The 11,219-nt window shown below is 34.2% G+C and overlaps 1 protein-coding gene across 1 annotated transcript; it reads left to right on the top strand.

Annotated features, from left to right (window-relative positions):
- Positions 1 to 3,200: 3,200 nt before the first annotated feature.
- LOC137253619 (probable ATP-dependent RNA helicase ddx42) lies at positions 3,201 to 8,840 on the top strand. Its single transcript, XM_067790882.1, has one exon. The coding sequence runs from the start codon at positions 4,174 to 4,176 to the stop codon at positions 5,188 to 5,190; it is 1,017 nt and encodes a 338-aa protein (XP_067646983.1). The 5' UTR covers positions 3,201 to 4,173; the 3' UTR covers positions 5,191 to 8,840.
- Positions 8,841 to 11,219: the final 2,379 nt, after the last annotated feature.

Below are 11,219 nucleotides of genomic sequence, written 5' to 3'. Positions count from 1 at the left end.
TTTTGAAACTAATGCAATAACTTGGCATCGCAGATTAGGTCATATAAATTTTCAAAGTTTGAAACAAATGAAGCATATTGCTGATGGATTAATATTTGATGACAAAACAATCGACACTAATTGCACAGTATGTGCACAGGGCAAACATTCACGAAAACCCTTTCAGCATAGTAAGTCGAAATCAAAAGAACTTTTAGAGATCATACATTCTGACCTGGTAGGGCCAATGGAAACGCATTCCATTGGTGGAGCTAGATATTTCATCACGTTTATAGATGACTATAGTCACAAAGTATTTTTATACTTCTTAAAGCAAAAATCCGAGGCTATAGAAGCGTTCATAGATTTTAACGCGTATGTTGAGAACCAGACACAACGTAAAATCAAAATTTTCCGCACAGATGGAGGGTCTGAGTATTGTAGTAAACAATTTTTGCAAATTTTTAAATCGTCAGGTATCCAACATCAAATGACAAATTCGTATAGCCCACAACAAAACGGTATTGCAGAGCGTATGAATCGCACTTTAGTAGAACGAGCTAGGTGCATCATTTTTGATGCAAATTTAGACGATTCATATTGGGCTGAAGCATGTGCGATGGCAGCGTATATTGTGAACAGGTCACTTTCTTCAGCATTAGTTAATAAAACACCAGAAGAAGTATGGTCTGGAGCAAAAGTAGACATTTCTCATTTGAGAATCTTTGGATCCACAGTGATGGTTCATATTCCAAAACAACTTAGAACAAAATGGAATGCGAAGTCAATAAAGATGATATTTGTCGGTTTTGATGGTGATAAGAAAGGTTATCGCTGCATTGAACCCAACACTAAAAAACTCACAGTAAGTCGTGATGTAATTTTTCATGAGAGCCCTCCAAAAACGAACATGAAAGTGGATATTAGTACAACGATTGTTGATTCGGATAAAGTGAGGGACGTGGACTTCTCGGATGAAGATTATCCGAACCAAAAAATTGAAAGCATGCAAAATGCGAAAGATAGTTCAGTCTCAGGGAGGGATGACGCATTAGAAACTTTTGTTGACGCGCATCCAATTGATAATACAGTAAGCAGTTTATCAGAAGTCGGTATAGATAATGAAACTAACAGGATGACAGCGATTATGTACAAAGTGACCCAAGTTATAAAGATTTGTCGATGCAAGAACCAAGAAGGTCTTCGCGTAAGCCAAAACCCTAAGTTTTAGACGGGTATGTTTCATATATATCACGTAGCGAAAAATTTTCTGACCCGGCTGCGCTAACTGAAGCCTTGAATAGCAAAGATAATAAAAGATGGCAGAAAGCCATGGAGGAAGAAATTAATTCGCACAACGAGAACAATACGTGGACTTTAGCTGAACTACCTAAGGGTCGAACAGCCATAAAAGGCAAATGGGTATTCAAAACTAAGCGCGATTACAACGGAGATATATTTCGTTACAAAGCTCGATTTGTTGCGAAAGGCTACGCTCAAAAGTTTGGTTTAGATTACCAAGAAACATTTTCCCCCGTCGCCCGTTACACGACAATTCGTTTTTTAATTGCGTTAGCTGCAAAAAGAGGAATGAAAATCGATCAAATGGACGCTGTATCCGCATTTCTTCAAGGAGATTTATCAGAAGAAATATATATCGAGCAACCAGAAGGTTTTAGCGATGGTACTAGTAAAGTGGGCAAGTTGAATAGAGCCATGTATGGTTTGAAACAGGCTGGTAGGCAGTGGAATCATAAGCTAATTACAGCTTTAAAGTCCTTCGGATTGATTCAGTCGAAACTTGACCCATGTGTATTTTTTAATACAGAACTAAATCTCATGTTAGCAATATATATGGACGATATATTAATATTTTGGAGTGATCCGACGGTGCTAGTCAAATTGAAATCAGCACTTAGTACATGTTTTAAGATGAAATATATGGGATCAGCTACGCATTTTTTAGGTATTCGAATAAATCAAACAAAAGATTTTATTGAATTAGATCAGTCGAATTATATCAATAAAATACTCGAGCGTTTTCATATGGATAACTGTAAGCCGATATCTACGCCAAGTGATCCGAATGTTAAGCTATCTAAAAATCTTGGACCAAACACAGCCTCACTCAAAGATCTTAATCGCATCCCGTACCAAGAAGTAGTGGGTTGTTTGCTATATTTAGCACAAGGCACTCGCCCTATATCGCCTTTGCAGTCAACGATGTGAGCCGATTCAAAGCGAACTACAATTCATCTCACTGGTCGGCGGTGAAACGTATATTTCGATACCTAAAAGGGAGCATACATTTAAAACTACGATATATCAAACAAAAATGGACGATGGCATCTCAGGCTTTTGTGATGCAGACTATGCATCAGATGTTGATAACCGACGATCATGCAGTGGTTACGTGTTCAAGTGGTCCAACACGGCAATTACCTGGAACAGCAAGCGTCAACCAACAGTGGCGTTATCGACAACTGAGGCAGAGTATTTGGCAATGTCAGCTGCAGTGAGGGAAGCTATGTGGTTGAAATAATTTGTTAATGACATCGATCTCATGCCTCAGAAGGCTATTCCCTTAAATTGCGACAACCAAAGCTCAATTGAATTAGCTGAATCCGACAATTTTAGGAATCGGACAAAGCACATTGACGTTAGGCATCATCATATCAGAGACATGTTTCATGAAGGTGTAATTAAAATAAACTACATTCCGTCCGAAGAAATGGCAGCTGATAACTTAACCAAAGCAGTACCAAAGGACAAACACTCTTTATGCGTCAAACTTTGCGGATTATGCTGAACTTACAAATTTCATATGAAATATATTCATTAAAGATATTCTATTGTAAATTGAAATAATTATTACATACATATTGTGAATTTTTGGATTTCATAAATTGAATTAGTATATAGTCACATACCGACACATCCTCTACCAATAATTATCATTAGTCACATACTGACACACCCTCTACTAATAACTGTCATGCTCTTCTTACTTATACCATTTCCTCTTACACCTTTCCTTCGCTTTCCATATCCGCTCACTTATTAGCTATATTTCCGTAAACAACTTCCAATAAATACATCTCTTTCTCTTTATTCGCAATTAACAGCAACATTACATATTACAGTTACTATTATTAGTTTTAAGCTCATTTTTGTGAACTTAGTTATAAGCATTGCAGAAATTTGGACATGATTAATAAAGTTTCATTCGAAAAGAACGGACTTCTTATTGGCGCAGTCGCACGCGAACTAAATACGCAAAATCCCACTACGTAAAAAAGTTAAAATTTTTACTAAAAGCAGTTAACACGTCTCAAAATACGGAGTGTTTTTGAAATAAAGAAAAAGAAGCAGAAACTTGTTTCATAAAAAGTTAAAATTGCGAAAAAAAAACAAAAAAAAAAAAAAAATCGTTTATTAATACGTACATACGTACCTAAAATCAAACGAATAAAAACTGTAATAAGAAAGTTTGGAAAAGTTCCAAAGACATGTGAATTCGTTAATATAAATATTTAAGATATTGGCTTATACCTAGACATTTTTTGAAAAGTGTATTTTTTAAAAAAAATTAGACTGCCTATATATGTACATATGCATAAAACTGTACATGTGAAGAGAAAAAAACTGTAAACAGAAAAATTGAAGCAGAAACGATTGAGAAAATAATAAATCAGTTAAGGGTCATTTCAAAGACATTTGAAACCAAAACGCATACGAATGAGAAAAAAAATTACCAAGAGAAACAGCTTCCGTTTCTACACAATCAAATTTACATATAAGCACAGTAAAAACTGATAGACACAACAACAACTTCCGTTCCAACAGAAGCAATTCAGCAAGAAAGTGTAGTGAGTACTTAGAGCAGCAACTTCCGTTAAGCATAAGCGATCCAGTGAGAGAGTGAAGCGAGCTTTAAGAGCAACATCAAGAACTTCCGTTCCAATGCAAGTAAACAAACGTTAAAGTAAAGTGAGTATTGAGAGCAGCAGCGACAACTTTGTTTCCAACTCAATGCACCAAAAAGCTCAGTCACTAGTACGAGCGACAACATACGTATATACAACAACAGAATCTACATAAATCAATGTATATATACATATAAAAAAAAAAAAACAAAAAAAAAACACTTTTAAGTATTAACATTCAGTTTAGCGAAACAAGACAAAATTAAAAATGGATAATTTTGATGTTAGTGCTAAATTTAAGCTTATTTCAACTAATCTTAATAGTGTTCCACCGTATGATGGGAATGAAAACGCCTTGCTAGGGTTTGTAGAGCGAATAGATTTGATGATACCAACTTTAGAATCTTTTCCGGATGATTTACAAGTTTTACTTATAGGAAATATAAAAGATAAAATCGTTGGTAACGCTAGACGGTCATTGTTAATTAATGGCAATCCTCATACTTGGGAGCTAGTCAGGAAAGTTCTAGTAGATAATCACGGAGAGAAAAACTCTGTTGATGAAATTATTGATAAAATTAGGTCTTGCCGATGCGAATCAACAATAGAACATTTTTATAATCAACTTAATACATTATTATGTCGTTTAAATAATGCCTTGCAACTCAGTAATACTAAGATTGCTGGTATTAATTATGAAAGTAATGGGCGAATTGCTTTGAACTCTTTCAAGCACGGCTTACCAGAGCCAGTCAAAAGTATTATAGTTAGTCGAAATCCCAAAGATTTGAAAAGTGCTTACGATATTATAAAATCTAATGGGTACTTAAAATATAATGATCGGCATAGCTTTTTTAATAATAATAATAGTAGATACAAACAACAAAATAGAACAAACAGATTTTCGAGCGAGTTGTACAATACAAATAACAGTAACGTACAAAATAATATGAGTAACAAAAACGACTTACAATTCAACAACAATGTTAGCAGAGGTCATTATTACAATAATCATAATGATGCCCGTTTTCAACAACAATTAGGACAGCATAGTAGGAATGGCTTGCATCCAAATGCTTCAGTACAGTCGAGGTTATATTCTAATAGCAGTGGTCAAACAAATCGATCACAAAATCCATATCGTGAAAGTTCTTTTATTCCGAATACTATTAAAACGCAATTTAATGGAGATCCTGGGCAGGCAACAGTCGAACCAATGGAATTGGGTGTTAATGAAAATAATCAGGATTTTCAACTAGCCCCACAAGAAAATTACCTTATATAGTTGTACAAACACGTATAAAACCACTTAGATTTATAATAGATACGGGAGCAGAATTTAGCGTAATTAATCCCAAAATATGCAACCCCAAATATGAAATAAAACCCACAGTATTTTCATTGCGTGTTTTAGGAAGAAAAATATTCACAACAAATGAATTTAGAATACCGCTTTTTAAAGAGTTTAATAAAAATCCCTACTTTGTACATTTTGTAGAATACCCTTTTCACTTTTATTTTGACGGTATTATAGGGAATAACATTTTACTTAATCTAAATGTGATAATCGATTATAAAGGTAGGAAAATAATAACAGAAAATGCAACAATACCTATATATTTTAATGAAGATGAAGAAATTTCACTAGAAGATTACACAAAAAATGAAGACTTGCAGATATTTAGTTACGAGGAGGAACTAGAAATAAATCCAGTTGAAAGGTTTCCCAAACATTTAAATTGTAAGGATAGAGAAATTTTGACGACAGTTTTGAATAACTACCAGGATATTTTCTATAAAGAAGGAGAAAACCTACCTTTTACCACCGAAATTCAGCACAGAATACTCACTAAAACTGATACCCCTATATATACCAGACTCTATAGATATTCCGTAGTACATCGCGCGGAGGTAGACCGGCAGATTAAGGAAATGCTAGCCCAAAAAATTATCGTTCCCAGTAATAGTCCATATAATTCCCCTTTGTGGGTTGTACCCAAAAAGGCAGACGCAAGCGGAAAACCTCAATGGCGCGTAGTTATTGATTACCGGAAATTGAACGATCAGACAATTGATGATAAGTTCCCAATTCCAAATATGCAGGACTTATTTGACAAATTGGGAAAATGTAGCTATTTTAGCACTATCGATTTGGCGAAGGGATTTCACCAGATTGAGGTACACCCTAATGATAGAGCCAAGACAGCATTCTCAACAGCAGACGGTCATTATGAGTTCACGAGAATGCCTTTTGGGCTGAAAACGGCACCAGCAACTTTTCAGCGATTAATCAATTATGTTTTAAGGGACCATATAAACAAAATTTGTGTTGTCTACTTAGATGACATACTAATTTTTTCTACAAGCTTTGATGAGCATATTCTTTCTATTAAAAAAATTTTCGATACATTGCGTTCAGCCAATTTAAAAATTCAATTCAGTAAATGCCAATTCGCTGATTTAACCACAAAATTCTTAGGGCATATTATTTCAAAAGAAGGTATAAAACCAGATCCGTCAAAAGTAAAATGCATAGAAAATATGAAACCCCCAAGGAATGTTAAAGAAATAAAACAATTCCTTGGAATGACAGGATATTACCGCAAATTTATACGGGACTACGCAAAAGTAGCTTACCCTATGGTTCGCCTGTTGAAGAAAAATGCGATTTTAGACTTCCAAAATATTGACTTTTTGAACGCTTTTAATACTTTAAAGAAACTGATAACCAGCGAACCAGTTTTACAGCCCCCTGATTTCAATAAAAAATTCATACTCACGACAGATGCATCCCAATTCGCTATTGGTTGTGTGCTAAGTCAAAATAGTCACCCTATATGTTACGCTTCGCGAACTTTGTCGGATCACGAAATTCGATATTCTACTATAGAGAAAGAAGCTTTAGCTATGGTTTGGTCCGTGAAACATTTACGTACTTATTTATATGGGCGAAAGTTTGTTATACAAACGGATCACAAACCATTGACGTGGTTGCATAACATCAAGGAGCCAAACATGAAACTTCAGAGATGGAAAATTCTTTTAAATGAATATGATTTTGAAGTAACATATATTCGAGGAAAAGATAATGCAGTTGCGGATACCTTAAGTAGATTTTTTGACCAACTTGATGATAATTTAGAATGTAGAGATATATACAACAACATAGGAGATGGTGAAAATAAAATCGAAAGTCAGGAAGCGGTAGATGATGACTTAATGTCAGTGGATGCAACGGCGCATAGCGCATTAGAAGATAACTTAAAATACATATTTACAACAGAGAGATGCATTAATTGCTATAAAAACCAAATTTATTTGAGCTATGGCCAAGAGGAAAAATTTTACATTAAAATAGTAAACAAGAAGTGTCAAACTCATATTATAGTCACTGAAAATTCCGATTTAAAAAGTATCATGCAGAAGTGTCTAATAAATAAAGGTGTTATGTGTATTTACTGTGAAAGTACTGAGCTTTTTGTAAAATTTCAGTATTTGTATGTAAATTTCTTTGAAAATAACAACCTTAAGCTTTACAAATCAGTTGTAAAACTTAACGAAATTACAGACAAAAATGAAATTTTAACAATTATAGAAAACGAGCACCAACGTAACAATCATAGAGGAATACAGGAAGTTTTCCTTGAATTGAAGAATAAATATTTTTATCCAAAGTTATATAAACTGATAACGTACTTAATAAATAATTGCTCAATTTGTCAAATAGCTAAGTTTGATAGAAAGCCAGCCAAAATTCTTTACCAAGTAACAGAGACGCCCACTCATTTTAACGACATTGTACATATAGACATTTGGTTTCCGTATAGGAATACCATGTACCTCACAACTATCGATAAATTTTCAAAATATGCTACCTTTCATAGAATTAATGACAGAAATTGGATAGCAATTTTAGCCGCTTTGAAGCAACGAATCCAATTTTTAGGTAAAATGAACAAAATTGTGTTTGACAACGAAAGGTGTATTTTACACAGTGCTGTTCGTTTGTTTTTAAAAGAACAGAACATTCAAACACATACGACAACAGCATACCTAAAAACTGGAAATTCTGACGTAGAGCGACTTCACGGAACTTTGAATGAACATTTACGATTAATGGAAGCCGATATTCAAAACAAAGATCTAGATTTAGACGAAAAGCTTTTTAAAATTTTCATATCTTATAATAATACTATTCACTCGACAACAAGGAAAAGACCCATAGATTTTATAATAAAAAATTTCAGTAAAGAATATATTGATGAACTGAGTAAGCTATATGAAAAAGAAAAAGCCGAAAGAATTCAAAAGTTAAATAAAACTAGAGATCAGGAACCAAAGGAGCTCGTAGATAATATTGTTTGCAGTAGACAAATTGCTAAAAATAAGCCTAAGTATAAAAAACTAACTGAATATAATAAAAATGGTAATTATGTTACTGATAACTCAAATAATCGAAAGCCTAGATATTATAAGACACAACTAAAAAGACGTTACAAATTTCAGGAGTAGTATAAGCATTAGCGTCATTATAAGAGATTATTTCAATTCGTATAATTAAGGTTCAGAGATGTGCTTCTTATTTACGAGGACGCAAATGTCTTAGGGGCGGAGGAGTCACATACCGACACATCCTCTACCAATAATTATCATTAGTCACATACTGACACACCCTCTACTAATAACTGTCATGCTCTTCTTACTTATACCATTTCCTCTTACACCTTTCCTTCGCTTTCCATATCCGCTCACTTATTAGCTATATTTCCGTAAACAACTTCCAATAAATACATCTCTTTCTCTTTATTCGCAATTAACAACAACATTACATATTACAGTTACTATTATTAGTTTTAAGCTCATTTTTGTGAACTTAGTTATAAGCATTGCAGAAATTTGGACATGATTAATAAAGTTTCATTCGAAAAGAACGGACTTTGTCAATTCACCAAGTGAGGGTTTTGAAGTTAGTTTAGTTTACGCAACACTGTCACTCGTCTATATCTGCTAGAGATGGGTTTGCACAACACTGTCACATGCTCATCTCTATTTTGTAATGTCATTGAAATCAATTTTGTACTCTTTCCTTAATACAACAAAACGCCGAAGAATACACACGTGTTTTATTCAATATCTCCCAACAATATTCTGTAATGCAATTGATGGTCTTAAAAAGTCCATGGACGGCCTCCATTTAGGAGGGGAGGAGTTAACACCTGCAGCTCAAGGCTTGCGCGTGGCCTGAGCCAGCAGTTTGCGCTTCCCACGATAACACGAAGAGCACAGCAGCACCAGCAAATCACTAAGCATTAGCCACGAATATGCAATGCTACACCAACCTGCAGGTGTAGAGCAGTTGTGAACAGAACAACTGTCCAATCTCGTGGGAATTAAAATAAATATGTAAAATTCGCATGAAAATCATCACAGACGATCAGCGCGCATAAGAGCAGCGGCATCCACAGCGACTGCGACGGCGGCCACTTTAGGTTAGATTTAAAATTAGAGTAATTTATAAGTTCAGTTTTGTTTTCATTACTCAACGATACAGCCAGCGCTGATCGTTAATTAAAAATATATAAAAAAATTTATTTTTGTTTTATTTGGTCAACCGGCTTTACTTACATACAAACTCAAAACTGTTACTTATGGAACATCATGAGCTCCTTACTTAGCAGTGAAGTTGCAAACAGCAGCAGAAGAGAACAAATTGAAATATCCTGCAGCTGCATTATGTATACACTCTGATTTTTATATGGATGATTTGACGACTGGTGGCGATAACCTAGTTGATTTACAAAATAGGCAACAGAAATTATAAAGATCCTAAAATCGTATGGATTTAATTTGAAAAAATGGTGTGCCAATCATCGTAATTTATTGCAAAAAATTCCAGAAAACAATCGTGAAATAAAATTAGATATAAAATCCGACATCTCTGAAAGTATAAGAGCTCTTGGGATATCGTGGATGCCTAATGAAAATACAATTTCAATAGAATCAAACTGGGAACAAAAGTTCAAGGTCACGAAACGGCATGTAGCACAAAAAAAAAACGATATAGCAAAACTGTTTGATCCCCTAGGCTTATTGAGTCCAGTAGTAATAGTGGCAAAAATGTTATTACAACAATTATGGAAGGATGAAATCCGCTGGGCCAAGAAATTACAGGAGAAGCAATGCAATCATGGACACAGCTTAGAAGTCAAATGATGATGCTAAATGAAATAAAGAGCATGCAATTCTACTTTTTTCAGAAAAAATAGAGTCAGTGGGCATATCAGGTAAAGTCAAAACTAATTTATTAACTTCCAAATCCAAGGTAGCCACAATAAAAATCCAGACTCAACATCGGCTAGAATTATGTGCTGCAGTACTACTTGTTAAGTTAATGCAAAAAACATTAACCGCAATTAACTTAAATTGTACGCAAACTTATAATACTGATTCATCTGTTGTTCTTAGTTTGTTACAATTAGACCCTTGTTGTATATCTTAATGATTCACTCATTAAATAGTATAAATAGATTCACTCATTAAAATCATTTCATCGCGTTAGTTTATTTATTCATGGGTCACACCGCATAATCGCAAAAGCATTTGTATCAACCGCAACAGCAATTGTAGATTGTATCAAAGTAAATAAGTTTTGTTTAATTAAAAATAAAAAGTAAATAAGTTTTGTTTAATCAAAAATAAAAAAGACTAAGAGGTAAGCAGAACAGAAACGAAAAGTGAAGTGCGTGCGCCCAGCAGTGCGCGTGTGCGCGGAGAACATTTTTTATAAGTTCCAAAATGGAACTTCACATGGCGACCGTGAGTAGGGTTGCCAGACGTCCTTCTTTCGGAAGGACATGCCCTCCTTTTTATTGCAATGTCCTCCCCTGTCCTTAAAAAAAAAAACTATAGAAATGTCCTCAGTTTTGTCTTCCTTTTGTCTTTCTTTTTCCGTAAATTTTTTGTATGATATACTTTGCAACGGGCAGTTAAATATGAGTAAGATATAAAAAAGTGAAAGTGTATTTCAATTTCAAAATGAAGTTTTGAACGTGTGGCCACCATATTATAGGTATAATATCATAACAAAGTACCGATTTCGAAAGCAACTTTCACATCACTATGTTAGCAAAATAATTAATTGAAAATTACGTTTATTAACTGATAGTAACGTGCTTCATATAGAATTACCAAATTTAATATTGCAATTTCGTCTGTTCGGATTTGTTCCAGATTCCTCAAATTTTTTAGAGCTGCTCTGCCCCTCTTTCAGTTTCAAAAAATATAATAAATAATAGGTAAGTGAACTTTCAAAGT

Source organism: Eurosta solidaginis, chromosome 1 (genome assembly GCF_040869045.1).
Source record: "Eurosta solidaginis isolate ZX-2024a chromosome 1, ASM4086904v1, whole genome shotgun sequence".
NCBI lineage: Eukaryota > Metazoa > Arthropoda > Insecta > Diptera > Tephritidae > Eurosta > Eurosta solidaginis.
This window is presented reverse-complemented; position numbering and strand designations above follow the sequence as displayed.